Here is a 16711-nt window from a genome sequence, read left to right as displayed (position 1 = left end):
ACCCTGTATGTGTTTTTCCTTCTGTATCTCTGCCATGGGTGGGGTGGGGTGGGGGGGGGTCACTTCCTGCCACCAAAGTCCTGTCATCAACGTACCAACATATTTCTGATACTAAGAACAGCCCATTTACCCTCCGCACATTCTCACCATCAGGCAAGCGCGTGGTTGTCAAAGTACGCGGGACGGATATACTTCGAAGCCGCCACGGAAATACCTCTCGTATAAGTTGAGCGTGACAAACGAAGGTCGTCAGTCCATGCAACCAAAGGATGGTATTCGTTCTAGGGCTTACGCTCGTAGTAAGCAAACCGGACTGGACGGCCCCGTATACAGCGATGTTCGGATATAACGATAACTCGTCGCTGTGACACCAAGATACATTGTAGTCGCACAGGAGGGTATTTGCATCGATGTGAATCGGTGAACACTATTTTGCAAGAAGTGTGGAAACTCGCTCGAAAACAAAGCTTCCGGGCAGAGCCGTCGCGAGGCGAGTTTACGCCCAGGGCAGGGCAAGACTCCAGCGACCCCCCCCCCCCCTTTCTCGCCCGTTGAGGTCAGAAACCCTGTAAAAAAAGAAAATAAAACGCTTATTTGCACTGCCGAGGTATATTGAAATGTCGCATAAGGCGGGTATTTGCATCGATGTGAACCCGTGAACACCATTTTGCAAAAACTGTAGTACCATAGTGGAAACACGCTCAAAAATAAAGCTTCTGGGTGGCCCTCTCATACAGCGACGGTACCGGATATAATGATTACTGGTCGCTGTGACACTAAGATATATTGAATAGTCGCATAGGCGTGAACCTCCGAACAATGCTTTGCAAACAGGGTAGTACTATAGTGGAGAATCGCTCGTAAACAAAGCTTTTCGGCGGCCTCGTATACAGTACGTTCGAAAATGATTACGGTCACTTTTCGCTGTGACACTAAGACATATCGAACATCGATCTGGATCTGCAGACCCACAAATACCCTGCTGTGACATCACTGGAGTCGCTAAAACCGCCGTGAAAGCATGGTTTCTGCTAGATTCAGGTTCCTGGTGAGTGAAAGCCACAAACCTAGCAGCCAAGGTGACTATGCACATGTGCCACTGATGTACTATACACTGACCAACAAGGAATCAGGTCTCACGCTTTTATATGACTCAGTTCATTATGTACAGTCCATTCCAACTCAAGTCTGGCAAACAACTGAGGTGGTGAGCATGCGATAGTTTTATCTTGGATATTCATCTTTATTATTTATGTCACTATATTTACTCATTCACGCTTTACCAGCAATACAGTACTACAGCTGCCATTATAAAAAAATCTGCACACTTTTATCTCAATGGTGGCCATGCCTTGTGGTCTTGTAGTCTTTGTGATCCAATACTTGTGTCTTTTGGTTCCCTCATTAACGCAAGCTGTGACGGAGAACACACTTTGAAAAACGAAAAGTCTGTACTATATGACTTTCACAATACTAGATACAAGCTGTGTCATGAAACAGAATCTGGGAAACGTGGGATTGTGCGCTTCAAGCTTAATGATGACATACTTTCTGAAAAATTCTTTCGAGAGGGCGACGACCGTTCAAGACTGAATAAAGGTCGTGACAGATTGTCATGCGGCACCTTTGATGTGAAATGAACAGAGAGCACTCTCCATGCAACCTGTTTATCACAAGAAATGTACCCTCAGCACAGCCCATATCGATAATACTGATGTTACTGTTGCCCATCTTACACAGGATAGGAATAGATTCTCCAAAATTTTCAGTTCTACATGCTTAATGGTCGCTGCAAATACACTTTAAATAAACCTTTGGAATAAACTTTGTATAACGTCATATTTCACTTTGCACACACGCAGATATAGGCACTCATGATTCTCCACGAGCGACATTACATGCAGCAAATATGCTTAGCGAGCTCAAAAAATCAGGTGCTTTTGTACATGCAACAGAGGCATTTTTCACGTCATTTTTCAGGCATTTTTCAACGTCACGTTACGCTGAGTTGCTGAGTACCTATGATGACCTGATGCCAGAATTGAGGAAGGTACATTCTTTTGTGACATTTAACTGGCAAGATCTCTATCAGTCCTAGTGCACTTGTGAACCAGAAATAAGGAATTGTTTTGGTGTGATACACATCTTTCAGTACAAACTGCACTGCTGTACATAAAGTGAGCGCTTCTGACTTCTGATCGAATTGGTCAGATAAGCTTTGAACATCTGCCAAGTGTTACTAAGAGGCAAAACTTCGGTTTAAATAAGAAAAAAAAAAAAGAAAGAGTGGGAACATTCCTGTGGTACCGAGCGATAACTGCATTATTGGAACCAGAGATAAAGGAAAGCGGGGGAAAAAAAATTTGAAAAAGTGTCCACTACTCTCCAATGTCTTGCCCCTCTGTTCATGTTGTGCATTACAAACTTTGTCCATCACCGTTTTTAAGCATACAATGAGCAAAACACTGCAGCAGACATTGACCCTGAAAACTTGCGTACAATATGCAACATCGAAAGAAGAAAAGAGGTGGGAACCACCATCATCTTCACTTCGTTAATAGAAAAGGAAGCAACGACCAGCTGTTAACGGCTTCTTCTTTAGGTTGTTTGAAAAAGATGCGGCTGACAAAGTTCCTGCGTTCTCGTGTGGTATATCACAATAGTGAGCGTCACTCAGACGAGCTGAGGAACACGATTTTCCCAAAAATGCAACTCATGACATCTCCACCAAGCACGAAAATATGTGACTCTGATGCTCGAGTTGAACTGTCACTTGTGTAAGAGAGTTCTGCGTTGCAGCACCTTTAGACACTACTTCTAAGTAAAATTAATATTTTACTAATTAATGCTTTGGCCCCAGAAGAAATGTTTCTCCTGGCGTGGCAGTGAAACAATTACGCTGCATCTTTAATATGTTCATATTTATTGTGGATTTAAAAAAAAAAAGCCCCAAATTTTCTGCATTTTTAAGCTTAACTACGCGACAGAAAATAACTACGCAGAATATTCTTGACAAATAGAAGATGGAATGTACAAAAGAACACTGCTAGAAAACCAGCTAAGTTTTTGTAGTGTATAGCTTTCAACATATGGGAACAATATGCATGTATAATTTGACATGCAAAGCTCGCCGTAAAATCCCCTACGCATCATCAGATTCTCGCGCCACCATGTAGCGACGACGTAAAAGTGACGCAAGTCCACGTGTTTGACTGCGGTAGCGACCAGGACAAAAAAAATAAAAAATTCATTGTTTCACAGTAAGGACCAGCCCTTTGCCGCAGCTAATGACATCTTAGTTCCTAACCATCCCAGAAACGCTCACAATCACAGACGCTTCTCCCAAAGTTTTGTTTTACCCTAACCACAGTCATTATCACACCAAACAGTGTACTACCTTCCATGTGCACCGGTGAAAGACATCACCCGGGTGCAAGAAGCTGCCCCCATGCACCCCTTTCTTCAACATGCACACACCGAGTCCGCGTCGCCGACGTTGTAACGCTGCTGTTGCCGCAGGGCAACAGTTCGCGGCGGAGAATCCTTGTGGGAACGGAGTGGAGGCGGCATCATGGGCTTGGAGCTCTTCAGCTTGTGAGCCAAGGTGAGAAAGATGGCCTCAACGTGGTCAGACTCGCTGTCGTCCTTAGCGGACGTCTCAAAGAGTGGCATGTTGTGTAGGTCAGCAAACTTCTGAGCCATGTTTGTGCTCACGGCCACCTGCACGACACAGCAGTAATGCTTCGCTTGTGGCAGTATTATAAAAAAAAAAGTGTGAAATAGTGATTAAGCTGCAAGCTGAGGTAAGGTGCAAGATGTACGCCCCATGGTAGGTCCCTTTCTCCTCCCCCTAAAAAAAAGAAAAAGAAGAAAAAAAGAACAGAAAGAAAGAAGAAAAAAAAAATCGGAAAAATATTCTCGGCAGCATGCTCTTCCATGCATGTTGCCATCAGTGATTTCCCCAGAAATTCACTGCTGTGGGGGGTGCCGAGCTTTCAAGGGGGAGGGGGGGTTATGCTTAGTGACGGTTCCACTTCAGGATTTTTCTTACACACGGAAAGAATTGTGGCACAATGGTGACATCTCTGCACAGCTTTCCCGTTTTATTTGTACATGTTATTACGTTAGAACACAGTACATTAGAATACAGATTCATTATGGACGGCATTTCAACATTAAGATGCATAATCACACGTCCGACACAGAAGAAAGACTAGCACCTTGTCTCACCAAGCTCAATGAATACGTAGCACACAGATTGGACAAATGCATGGTACGATCATCTGCATGACTCTGGTCCTACAGCCCAAGTTTGACAGTACAGGATGTAATTCGCTGCGCCAAACTCTCTACCAGAACATGTTGCTGGCCGAGCTGGGTGGGGTCACCTGACAAATTTCAGGGGGGTGTTGCAAAAATGCAGGGGGGGGTGTAGGGAAATCCCTGGTCGCCATGCGTTCGCAGCATGCACAAATGAAACGTTACCATCCTACCTTGTCCTTGCAATCGCATTTGTTTCCCACCAGGATCCGAGGCAAATCCCCCGTGAGGCGATGGGAGTCGCACTCCTCCAGCCAAGCAGGCAGGCTCTCGAACGAGGCTACCTTAGTGACGTCGTAAACAAACACGACCGCGTGGACGTTGCGGTAATAGTGCTGTACCATGCTCTTTCGAAACCTCTCCTGACCAGCGGTGTCCCATAGTTGGAGCTGAAAGAACGACAGCAACACTCTTCTCTCAATCGCTCGATGACACTAGACATGTACTCGCCTTGATTTGTTCGCCGTCCACTTCGACCGTTCTCTCTCTGAAGTCGACTCCGATTGTCGCTTCAGTTTTCAGTGGAAACTTTCCTCCGCAGAATCGAAAGGTCAAGCATGTCTTGCCGACGTTCGAGTCCCCAATTACGATTATTTTAAAGATCCGTTTCTGCTTTTCGACGCTTACTCTACTCGCAGCCGGTTCTCCGCTCGCTTGCTTTTGTTGACCGCCTTCGAGCATTGTAGACGTCAGCTGTTTCGGGCTGCGCCTGTGTTTGCTCAGTGTCTGGTACTGTCAGCACTGCTTCTAACTCAAGTTTTAAAAATAATACTCCTAGTCTTCACAAACTACTCCTTACGCATATCAGTTCCGCATTAATTGAGCTGCTCAAATGTGAAATGCAATTTTAGGTGCAAGTAGTGATGCTTCTGCTTGTTGTACCTCGGCCGCCATTTTTGTTGTCACAACGGAAAGATGATAAACAAACTCTGTCACGAGTCGTTTGCTCCCTCTGGGCTTCTTGACATCTCGAAAGATGTTCAAATGTGCATTAAGTTCAAGAAATGTTAGCAGTTTAACACGCAGATCAGAAGAGCGAAGATTAGGCCTGCGCGCGTAGCCCATTTTCGGTTTCGATATCACATGCGATTAAATTTTGAACAATTGCTGCATGATTGATGACAAAAGCCTACGCGTTAGCGACAAGTAAAACAGACGACAAGGCGTTAGCTCATTTTTCTTTTGGTTTCTGTATTTGTTTCTAATTCCGAAGGAATAAATGTTGCAGGATGTCGTAGGTTTTTCTATTGATGTTGCCTTTACCACCAGTCTTGCTCTCTGTCCCCGACCCATTTCTTTTCTTGTCACTCATTAGTGTTCAAAAGCGCGAAACCTCAATAACGCGAGCTGCTACAGAAATCGACCGTAATTTTCCTGCTTTTTCTGGCAACATTGTATGATGCTCCAGAGGCCGCCATTTGGGGCGCCGTACCACGCGGTTTTGGGCACGAGTGTGACTCGTCTTCAGTTTCATTCATCAATTCTTTCCCTGGCTTCGGGATGTCCCCAAGCCAGCCTTTACCTCCGAAAGAAAATGCCCTTTTTAAGAGAATATTGGTGGGTATGATCGGTGTACACAGTTATTTACACTCGGCGTAGGCCTACACCTGCTCAAATTTACTCGGTTATCACGACAGATAACACTATTGGTCATCATCTTTTTGACAATCGTGAAATATTGGGCAGTTTTGGTACCATCTGAGGGTTCTTCTTAGCGTTAGTGGACCAACGTGTGCCGAGTGCCGGTTTGTGAAGCCGCCTCCATGTATGGAATTTCTTTGTGGGATATTTCAGAAATGCTACGAACACAAACAGTACAAGAATGGCTTGAAATTTGCGAAGCAAATTTTGACCAACCCAAAGTTCGCCGACCATGGAGGTAGGTCTTTGTAATCTTCACTGCCACATGTCGTACATTGTCTGTTATGCGCAATAATTTGACGGCCATACGTACGCACGCAATAAAAATACATTTGCTACCCATCACGACTTCATCTATGTACCATTGTATTTGCACATCGAGTACTTCTGTGCTGTTCCTATATGAATACGAGTGCCTTTTAGAAATTTAAAAGCTAGATTCCTTCTGCTTCACATTGAAGTGAACTTTAATGTCAAATCTGTAGCAAACATGAGAATATTCTCAAGCATGTACTCTCGGTTGAAGAAAAACCTGTAACTTTCTTGCCAAATATATTTCTTTAAATAATAGTTGGTGTTACATTTCAGAGACCCTAGCCATGAAGGGCTTGACCCTCAACTGCTTAGGCCGCAAAGAAGAAGCGTATGAATATGTTCGCAAAGGTTTGCGCAACGACCTAAGGAGTCATGTCTGTATCCTTTGTGACAGCCCTACATGGGAGATTAATTAAATGACGTATGTGTTATAGTGCAGAGTAATCAGCAACGAGGAGAACCCCTTATGCAGGCTACATTGTCAGTTCCAGACACCGCTTGAACTTGGGCGAATTTTCATGCTATCTATTTTGTAGTAGTTATATTTATCACTTTGGTAGTCATACATTAGAGTTTTGTTAAGTGCCTTCTGTTTACATTTATAGCCTAATAAAATGTTTGTATTGTGGAAATAGTTCAATACAGTATTAATATATACCAAAAATAGTTATGCCATGCATTTGCTATCTTTGAGGATTATATCTGTTAATCAAAAAAAGGCATCTCAACCTTAACTGGATGACACAGGTTGGCACGTATATGGTCTTCTTCAACGTTCGGATCGGAAGTACGATGAAGCAATCAAGTGTTACCGTAATGCTCTCAAGTGGGATAAGGTACATCTTCACTTTGTGAAATGCAACTTTGAAGCATATTCCAGATGAATGCCATTGTTGCTGTTGAAGAAATTGTTGTATTCATTGGTATAAAGCTACACATTAAACATACCGGCAAGAGGTGTTGATGTGTACTATGGCACCTGTCAGAGAAATGCTTCATGATCCAAGACCTGGTTCAACTGGAGCGATTCTTTTTGGCATGTGCATCTTGCTCCGATATTGGGTTGTGCACATACCAGAGATGCTAGCACGTCCTTGCACCCATGATGGCCATTTCTAATCCGTTGGCATTTGTAATTTTTCGCTTCAGGACAATATTCAAATCCTTCGGGACCTGTCCTTGCTGCAGATCCAGATGCGAGATCTTGAAGGCTATCGGGTATGATCTAACGTTGTTTGACACGTTTCGATTCCGTAGGAGTCGAGTTGTGGGGCGGTAAAATCATCAGTACTCTTTGTTCAGGACACAAGGTACCAGTTGTTTCTGCTGCGTCCAACGCAGCGTGCATCCTGGATTGGCTTCTCCATGGCTTACCATCTCCTCAAGGACTACGACATGGCACTCAAGATCTTGGAAGAGTTCCGCAAGACACAGACTGTCAGCCAGGCGGTACGGCCCTCTTTCGTTTTTTTGTCTTTGGGGGCAAAGTACCGTTGGTTTGAGAGCACATTTTATAGGAAGTGTCTCAGGGCGAGAGCCGCTGATATTTCGAACAGGAACTGTTCGTCTTTGCACCATCATCATCATTGGCACAGTATCTGAAGACTTTAGGGATGAAGGGTATTAGGGGACTAGGGATGAAGGGTATTAGGGGACCAGGGATGAAGGGTATTGGGGTATTTAGAGATTAGAGATGAAGGGTATTGTAGTCAACAGCTCAGTGGATAGGAAAAATACATAGTCTTTCTCGTAAAAGACTGGATGGATTTTTCATGTTCACCGAGATGTTGACCTACAGTACCAGCACCAGCACTGGGATAGAGTATCAACCCTGGCAATGAAGGTCCCCATTAATCATCTCCAAATAAAGTTGTTGTTGTTGTTGTTTGCTTGTAGAACTGATATCCCTACTGCCCCACTACAACTACCTGATTTATCTATTTTAATTTGGTTCAGTTTCAATTTATTTGCATTACAATAATGTAACACATGACACGGCCAAAGAGCAACAGAAATGTCGCTTATTTAACCGTAGAACTCTCGTATAGCTCATCAAGGAATACGTAGTTGCTTTTGGTGTGCCGGTGGGCTTGTCACGATTTAAGTCACGTATGATGCCTCGAACAACCGGTAATAATTTCAGAAACACGGCTACGACTACGAGCACAGTGAGCTGCTCCTGTACCAGAATCAAGTGATGCAGGAAGCCGGGGAACAGAAGGAAGCCCTCCACCACTTGGATGAGTACAAGGAGCAGATACGGGATGAGCTGGCCTGGTACGAGGCAAGAGGTCAGTGTTGCACCCCTAACTCGTTTAATTTATTTTCGCTGCTAATAGACTCCTTATAAGTAGGGAGTGACTTTTAAACCCGATTCCACCCGGTTATTCCCCCCCCCCCCCCCCCCCCCCGCCGCCCCGAACTGACCTCCGACCAATTCGGGTTAAACCCGATTTCTCCCCGAATTCCAGTCACTATGAAATCCTAAAGTGACGTTTCCACTGAAGACGAACAAAGGTCGCCATGTGTAATGCGTGTAAGAATGGGTCACATACGTTCCCAGCAATACACCCATGTGTGCTAACACTGCCTATGTCTTCGGGGATTACCGCTGCAAGGTCAGGATCCCGCAAAAACAACAACAAAAAAGAGAGATCAGGAAATGACTTAATACATGAGAGGAGAAACAAAAACACCCGATAACACCCGAAGGCACAATCATTGCCCGATTTCTCCCCGAATTACAGATTTAAAAAATAGCGCCCGATTTTTACCCCCCGAATCTGAGAGAGGCATTTAACCCGAAAAAGTCACTCCCTACTTATAAGTCCCTTTTATAAACGTGTGGTGTATGCTGAAATGTGTTCTATTCGCACATGTTTCGAATCGGGTGCAGACATTTTCAGTAAGTCTTACATGACACTGAATGAATAAGCATATCTGGTCCTTGCTGTGTCATTGTATTTGAGGGTTTTCATGTAACGTTTACGGAATCCTAGGTATTCTTGTCCTTCGCCATGCATTACAACATTGTATCAGGGAGCAAATGGAATCAGGGAGCGTATGCTGGATACGCTTATTTTGGAAAGTAAATTCCAGAAATTACATTGATGCAGCAAACAGCTGCATTCACTCGCTTGCATCTTGAAATGTAACTTTGCGAGTTATTTTGTAAATAACCTACATTGTTATTAATCCGCTGACATTTGAGTTACTCCTAATCTGTGTCCAACGCAAAAGCGAACTAGCAACAGCTGCAAGCAGTGATTTGCTGCAGATGATTATTATTATTATTATTCGATTTTAATGGTGCACAAGCAACTAAGGCTGATGTTCTGCAGAGCCCTGGCCGAGTGGTTGCCCAAAAACTTGAAAAAAGTTACGTTGTAAAGATCGTGGCGGGTTTGTGCACCCAAGACTTGTAGGGCTTATACTATTTTGGTTTGCTTCCAAGCTGCTTCGTGTAAACACTACAGTCCCCTGGAGATGTGGTTACCGTAAACAAGGTTCTTATGTTACCGTACCTTGTGCTGTGACGTGCGCCATACTCTCAACAACTTGTGACTGCCGTATATATGTCGAAACTGCCTGCAAAATACTTTTGTTCTTTTAACGAAACTTTCACGGTTGTAAGTCGTAAACCGGGGGGGATACGCCGAAATTTTAGGTTCTATGTCTGTGCGCGCTACTACCCCTGTAAACATTTTCCATTTTTTCCCGTTTTGCAAACAGCGAGCCTTCTCCTGGAGCTTGGGAAGTACCAGGCTGCCGAGAGCGACTACAGGGAACTGCTACAGCGGAATCCGGAGAACCACCAATACTATTATGGCTTAGCTCGCGCCCTTCGTCTAGGTGAGATCAACGTTGGATGGCATTCTCGAAAAATGTTTTTTTTTTTTTTCTGCGCTGGGATTGGGTGCCTGTGACATGGTCGCTAAAATCTACAGGTTTTCCTGCTGATTTTAATCCAAGTGCCAGCTAAATTAATCCGTGTGCCACGCAAACTTTATGGGGCACGGATTAATTTAGCTGGCACTCGGATTAAAATCGCCGGGAAAACCTGTAGTATGTCACGGTTAAAACCAGGGGAATAAAAACGAGAATGAACTTGCATTAGTGTAAATTGAGCCACCAATACAGGCGGCAAACAACGCTGGACACCGCGCGTTCCATGCAGCCGCTTGGCATCTTGTGTTTGACTGGAATGTGAAATATGCTGTTTTTTATTTGCCACCTGAGAAGCTGCTTTTCCACCCAGTGTTGCCCGAGTTTGACATATTTTACAGCTCCCGCTACGAATCCAGATTATTATTTTTTTCTCCCCACTTCCGCTCGATGGAATTCGTAAATTACTGTCGCTGATTGCGTGCCAACCAATAGGTACAGCTAAACCGTGGTGTGATGTATGCCAATGTAAATAGTTTTGACATTCTACAAAAGTTCTAAAGTTTTTCAAGAACCAATACTTTTTCCTTTTGAATGTGACTAAGTTGCTGTGCCAAAGCACGAGACAACTACGGGGAGTATACTGCGTGAAGCATGTGAAATGAAGCGGTGCTGAAGCTTGTCAGCATGATACTTTGTTCCATCTTATTTTTTGTGTATTATGCTGCACTGAACCATCAGCGTAAGATTCAAGCGCAAAATAATTAAAAAAGTGACGCGCAGAAGTGCCTGAATGTCGTCTCGAGCTCGTCACATGAACACTTAAAAGAGCTTTTTGCTGCGTTTGGTATTTATTATTCCAAATTCTTCTCGTTGAATCTGTAAAAGAAGCATGATTTGTTTTTTTTATCGTACAGAAGACAAAATAGTTTTGAGCAGCATCGAAGTTTCACATTATGCCTTTGCATTGCAGACACTCCCGAAGAGCAGATTCGACTGTTTACGGATTTACAGAGCAAGTACCCCCGTGCACAAACGCCTCGGAGATTGCCGCTCAACCATGCAACGGGTGAGTGGTAGCTGCTTCCTTTCCCAGCGTTTCACTTTGCCGCTCCAGTCAGTCTATTCCGTAGTGCAAACGTATACAGTCAACCCTCGATTTACGAACACCCTCGGTTCCCCGAAAAATCGTTCATAAATCGAACGATTCATAAATCGAAAATTCAGTTAACTGAGTACTATCGAGCAAATGCAACAGTATTTCCGAGTTGGGATTGTGTTTGTAATGCCATATATTGTGTAATTTTGCTTTTGACCATGCCTTCTGCTGTATCAATCTCACAAAGAACAGACGTTAGCGCATTTACACTCTGTTTATTATGCAATACTAAATTGTTTAATTTTGCTTTGGACCATGCCTTCCGCTGTGTCAATCTTGGAAATAAGAGATGTCACCACATTCGCACTAGACTGGTCTCGGATTTCCTCCGTGATTTTTAACCTCCGTTTATTAATCTCCGGGTGACAGCGACCACCTTATTCATCAACTGAGGTCAAGAACACTCGGTCGCACCTTGTGCGACCCCGGAAAACCCGTTTGTTGTTCGGATTTTGAGGGGTTAAGAACCGAGGGTGCAATACCTGGAAAACGTTTTGTCTGTTCAGGCGTCATTCATAAGACCACGGAATTATCCCTTTGAAGGTTTATGTTGACCTCGGAACGATCCGTTCATAAATTGAGGGCAAAAACTCTGGGGAACTCCTAGTTGGTTCCCAGAAATTCCGTTCATTATTTGAATATCGAGGTTCACAAAACGAGGGAAAAATTAATGGAAAAAGTTTGGTTCCCCGTGCTCGTGTTCATAAAACGAGGGAATTCATAAATCGAAGGTTCATAGATCGAGGGTTGACTGTACCACCTTAATAAAGGAACGTCGATATTGCAGGGGAGAGGTTCCATTCCTTGGTTGACCACTACATGCGCCGTGCGTTGAGGAAAGGCGTGCCTCCGCTCTTTGTTGATCTTAGGCCTCTTTATAGCAATCCCGACAAGGTGAGGAGGATGATCCTTACTTCGTTCGACGTGGGTGTTGTACGTAGAAAGGAGACATTCATGGCTGCTTGGTGTCGTTCGCAGGTGAAGATAATCGAAGATCTATTACGGAACTACATTAGGTCCTTAAAACAGTGGGAGGTGTTCTCTGAACAAGGTAAGAGACGCTGGGCCAAGCATAATGTGTCTTAACGTAACGAATGATCTGGTTACAGACAAGAACGGGGAGAAAGAGCCAGCGACGGCCCTTCTCTGGGCCTACTACTATGCAGCGCAGCACTACGACCAGCTGGGTAGCACCAGCACGGCATTGGAACTGGTCAATGCTGCCATTGAACATACGCCTACCTTAATAGAGCTCTTTGTTGCGAAGGCACGCATATACAAGGTGTGTTGTCACTTATTTCTTGTTGTGGCTCAGTCCTGCACATTTCCATTGGCTAGTCTTGACTCTTGCCATGCTGGGTGCACAGAAGCAAAATGAGAAGAACTGTCGAATTGGCGGCATGCTCTTTGTCATAGGCAGCTCTCCTTAGGTCAGGTCTTTCACGAGATAATTGTTAAGGGAAAGGGTGTGGGAGCCTATGGAATCTTTGGCAGATCCACATATAGGTTGGCAAGGAGGCTTTGTCACCGTATTAGGCGCAATTTTATTTACGTGTCCCTACTCAGTCATTACCTTGCTCGGTTAGTTATTGACGTCGTACGGCATTTTAATTTCTTTGCTGCCGAAGTGAGAACTGAGCAAGATTGTATAGGGGAGACTACTACAAACCAATCCACAGATGCTGAGATGCTCAGCATTAGAGTATGTGACCTGCACCCCGTTTTCTTGAAATTGCTGGGGATCATTTTAGTTTCATTACAATTTTGATCCTCACCAATCGCCCCATTGCAGCACGCTGGAGATATTGAGGAGGCCTTGAGGTGGCTGGACGAGGCACAAGCTCTCGACACGGCGGACCGCTACATCAACTCAAAGTGTGCAAAATATATGCTCAGGGCGAACCTGGTCAAAGAAGCAGAGGACATGTGCTCAAAGTTTACTAGGGTGAGTCACATTTTGCACAGATTGCTAAAAGTTGCTCTCCAAAGAAATTTTTAAATTCTAATGTTGTCCTTTGTCTTGTATACTGGTGTTCAACCTAAGAACAGCACGAAATGCTGTCCATCAATCCTAACAGAGTTGCACCACCTGAGAAATTATACCGCAGTTCCAGCAGGTGCCCTCTATAGGTAAAGCCCCTAGCTTTCTGCCGTGGAAAATTAGCATTTCCGCAAAGGTGGGATTTACGAATCCGCGGGATTCCGCGGGCATGGGAAAACAGTCAAAAAAAAATATTGCAGCATTCTCCCAAGATCCCTTAGCGACTCGCCCGGCCTTTTGTAACTTTTCGTGCAAACAAAATTAGACTCAACTCTGACAGTCTCTCTCCGCGTGTCCTTGTTCTTAAATTTCCTTTCATCGCGGCACGTTCGGCTGTGTAAGTGCGTAGCAGTATCAATTGTGTCAGACATTGTTGTCGCGACCATTCGATAGATCGCCCGCAAAAAGTTCGTGAAGGAACGCCATCTTTTTTCTTTATTTTGTTCATTGCGCATCTTCCAAGACGCGTATTTCATTGATCCCCAACGTGAGAGGGGTAAGAAGCACAGTGCCGCCTCATGCGTCGAAGATGAGCTTTAACTTGCGGAAACAAAACAAAAACAAATGTATCGGGTGACTCTATCGGAACTGGCCTTATCTTGGGCTGCATTTTCTGTTTCCCTTTAATCTTTTTCCAGGACGTGAGAGGCGATAGTGTGCTCTTTCTCCCTCTCACATTGGGGATGAAAGAAAGACACGTCTTCTAAGAAGCACAATGAACAAAATAAAGAAAAAAATGGCGTTCCTTCACGAATTTTTTGCGGGCGATCTATCGAACGGATTTTTGTTCTGAAAACGGCTACGATATCAGGTGACAGAAAGGAACAGATGTTCTCATTGGGACAACTTTGTAGCTTTTATAATTAAAGAGTTAATTAAGACATTGCCTTTGGACTTTGCTAATGCCCTGCTAGGGTGTGCCCTTTAGCATATGCTATATTGCAATTGATTTCATCTTGGAAAAAGTGTTATATATATTTTTAAAAAATCTGTTCACACTTAGCGTGGACACCCTGTATATCAAATAATTAGAGACTGAAGTTTTCGGGAAATATTTTTTCCTACATTCGGGGGGGGGGGGGGGGGGGGGGTAAAAATCGGGTGCACTAAATTCATGCAAATTCGGGTGAAAAAAACTTCCAGTACGCTAAATTCGGGGAGAAATCGGGCTCAGTTATTCAAACTAACTGTAGTGGCTTGGTACAAACGGTGATGTAACTGCATTTTTCTGCCAAACAAGTAAGTTAGTGCATTCCTACAGACATCCCAGTGAGGGCAATTTGCCGGGTAAAAATCGGGTTTCACCCTAAGGAGGCAACCTTCAATTCGGGGTGCAAATTCGAGGAAGAATCGGCTAAAACCCTAAAACTTCAGGCTTTACAAATATTCTGAAAAAAAAAAAGCACGATTCTGAGCGAAACAGCAGGTTCCGCGAGACATGGCCAATCACGCGAGATAGTTGCGGATTCTCGGAAAGCTCTCTGTAGTTTCGACATTGGTGCACAACTTGTCGTAATGCGGTCAGCTACTGGAGCCAATAGGAACAGGCGTATTGCAGGACGTACCATCGTTAGAGTGAACGAGACAACATATTATGTGATTAGGGGTATGTGACTTCAGAGCTGTGTTCAGTGTAAATACGTACTTACGCTCTAAATTTCTTATCTTGTGTGTTTCTAACGAGAATGATTAGAGCCTGAAGTTTTAGGGTTTTACCCGATTCTTCCCCGAATTTGCACTCCGAATTGAAGGTTGCCTCTTTAGGGTGAAACCCGATTTTTACCTGGCAAATTGCCCTCACTGGGATGTCTGTAGGAATGCACGAACTAACTTGTTTGGCAGGAAAATGCAGTTACATCACCGTTTGTACCAAACCACTACAGTTAGTTTGAATAACTGAGCCCGATTTCTCCCCAAATTTAGCCTACTGGAAGTTTTTTCACCCGAATTTGCATGAATTTAGTGCACATGTTTATTTACCCGATTTTTACCCCCCGAATGTAGGAAAAAATATTTCCCGAAAGCTTCAGGCTCTAAGAATGATCAATTTCTCAGGAGGGCGTGTCTGCTGTGGAGAACCTGAACGAGATGCAGTGCATGTGGTTCCAGACAGAGTGTGCCCTGGCCTACCAGAGGTTGGGCAACTGGGGAGAGGCGCTCAAGAAATGCCACGAAGTGGACAGGGTAGGGCCAGACTGTTCTCGCCACAACCTCTCTCTCTCTCCCTCTCCTAATCGTGGACTTTTGTGCGGTGTAGCATTTTAGCGAGATAATGGAAGACCAGTTTGACTTCCACACGTACTGCATGCGGAAGATGACCTTGCGAGCGTACGTCAGCCTCCTGCGTCTGGAAGATATCCTGCGCTCTCACCCCTTCTACTTTAAAGCTGCAAAAGTGGCAATCGAGGTACGTGTCTCGCCGTTGTGCTTCCTTCCTTTTTTTTTTTCACTGACTGGATTTTCTGCCCCGTGCGGGACTTAGGTATATCTCCAGTTGCACGACCACCCGGTTACCGACACAGAAGCGGAGGAAGAGATCAACACGGGTGAGTGGACTTTCCTTTTGCTGGAGATGTGACGCGAACTTCTCTCCCAGCCATTGAAGAACCTAGTGTCAGGAAGAGAGGAAATACTTGGCCAAAATGTAATCCCGTTGGCTTTACTTTTTACCGAGGCAGAATGCATTACTAGAGCCTGAAGTTTTCGGGAAATATTTTTTTTCTAAATTCGAGGAGTAAAAGTTGGGTAAATAAACATGTGGTCTAAATTCATGCGAATTCGAGTGGGAAAAAAATTCCACTACGCTAAATTCGGGGATAAATCTGGCTCATTTAACTCGTTCGGCACAAATGGTGACGTAACTGTGTTTGCTGACAAACAAGTGAGTGTGCATTCCTACAGACGTCTCAGCGGGGGCAATTTGCCGAATAAAAATAAAAAAATTCAATTTTCAAATTCAAAAAAATTCAAAAATCAAAAATTCAATTTTGGGTGCAAATTCTGTGGAAGAATCGGGGGTAAACCCCCAAACTTCAGGCTCTATGCATTACGCCCAGTCTCTGGTAGAGTCCAGTGAGCAAACTGTACTTCTTGTGCTGCGAGAAAAATGCAGCCGTAAAAATAATTGATCTAAATGATGTGACACAGAAGTCTGCAAACCATTCCTTAATGTTGTGCAGTTCATAGTGCCGGATTACTAAGAAAACAACCTGTATACTGTGTGGATGCTGTTGATGTTCTTCCAGTCGTCAAGGTTTTGTTGCGTACATTGCGACATAGTTACCAGAACGCTTGTTGTAGCCATCACCTTGCACCTATGTGTACACTGCACATATTGGGACTTCCGTTAA

The 16711-nt window shown here is 44.2% G+C and overlaps 2 protein-coding genes across 2 annotated transcripts in view; one reads left to right on the top strand and one right to left on the bottom strand.

Moving 5' to 3' along the window:
* Window positions 1-1129: 1129 nt before the first annotated feature.
* Window positions 1130-5239, bottom strand: LOC135394036 (putative Ras-related protein Rab-33). Its single transcript, XM_064624463.1, has 3 exons — window positions 4771-5239; window positions 4494-4709; window positions 1130-3720 (listed from the first exon to the last, which is right to left on the bottom strand). Exons 1-3 carry the CDS (start codon window positions 4999-5001, stop codon window positions 3463-3465), a joined length of 705 nt encoding a protein of 234 aa, XP_064480533.1. The 5' UTR covers window positions 5002-5239; the 3' UTR covers window positions 1130-3462.
* A 464-nt stretch (window positions 5240-5703) lies between these two features.
* The window catches only part of LOC135394028 (N-alpha-acetyltransferase 15, NatA auxiliary subunit-like), a 34490-nt gene continuing 23482 nt past the window's right edge, over window positions 5704-16711 (top strand). Inside the window, exons 1-16 of the mRNA XM_064624456.1 lie at window positions 5704-5877; window positions 6115-6199; window positions 6550-6654; window positions 7024-7112; window positions 7426-7494; window positions 7579-7725; window positions 8420-8567; window positions 10009-10128; window positions 11135-11230; window positions 12108-12214; window positions 12299-12371; window positions 12430-12602; window positions 13113-13265; window positions 15417-15545; window positions 15619-15768; window positions 15844-15907. Of these exons, the coding sequence (XP_064480526.1) occupies window positions 5821-5877; window positions 6115-6199; window positions 6550-6654; window positions 7024-7112; window positions 7426-7494; window positions 7579-7725; window positions 8420-8567; window positions 10009-10128; window positions 11135-11230; window positions 12108-12214; window positions 12299-12371; window positions 12430-12602; window positions 13113-13265; window positions 15417-15545; window positions 15619-15768; window positions 15844-15907 (1765 nt within the window). The 5' untranslated portion in view covers window positions 5704-5820. The remainder of the gene's footprint in view (window positions 5878-6114; window positions 6200-6549; window positions 6655-7023; window positions 7113-7425; window positions 7495-7578; window positions 7726-8419; window positions 8568-10008; window positions 10129-11134; window positions 11231-12107; window positions 12215-12298; window positions 12372-12429; window positions 12603-13112; window positions 13266-15416; window positions 15546-15618; window positions 15769-15843; window positions 15908-16711) is intronic.

Source organism: Ornithodoros turicata, chromosome 5 (assembly GCF_037126465.1).
Source record: "Ornithodoros turicata isolate Travis chromosome 5, ASM3712646v1, whole genome shotgun sequence".
NCBI classification, from domain to species: domain Eukaryota; kingdom Metazoa; phylum Arthropoda; class Arachnida; order Ixodida; family Argasidae; genus Ornithodoros; species Ornithodoros turicata.
This window is presented reverse-complemented; position numbering and strand designations above follow the sequence as displayed.

Excerpts from the sequence above, each read along its gene's own strand:
- LOC135394036 (XM_064624463.1), bottom strand. The coding sequence starts at position 5,001 with ATGCTCGAAGGCGGTCAACAAAAGCAAGCGAGCGGAGAACCGGCTGCG. Across the intron at positions 4,710-4,770 it reads TGGACGGCGAACAAATCAAG|CTCCAACTATGGGACACCGC; the intron begins GCGAGTACATGT and ends TCGTTCTTTCAG. Across the intron at positions 3,721-4,493 it reads AATGCGATTGCAAGGACAAG|GTGGCCGTGAGCACAAACAT; the intron begins GTAGGATGGTAA and ends TGTGTCGTGCAG.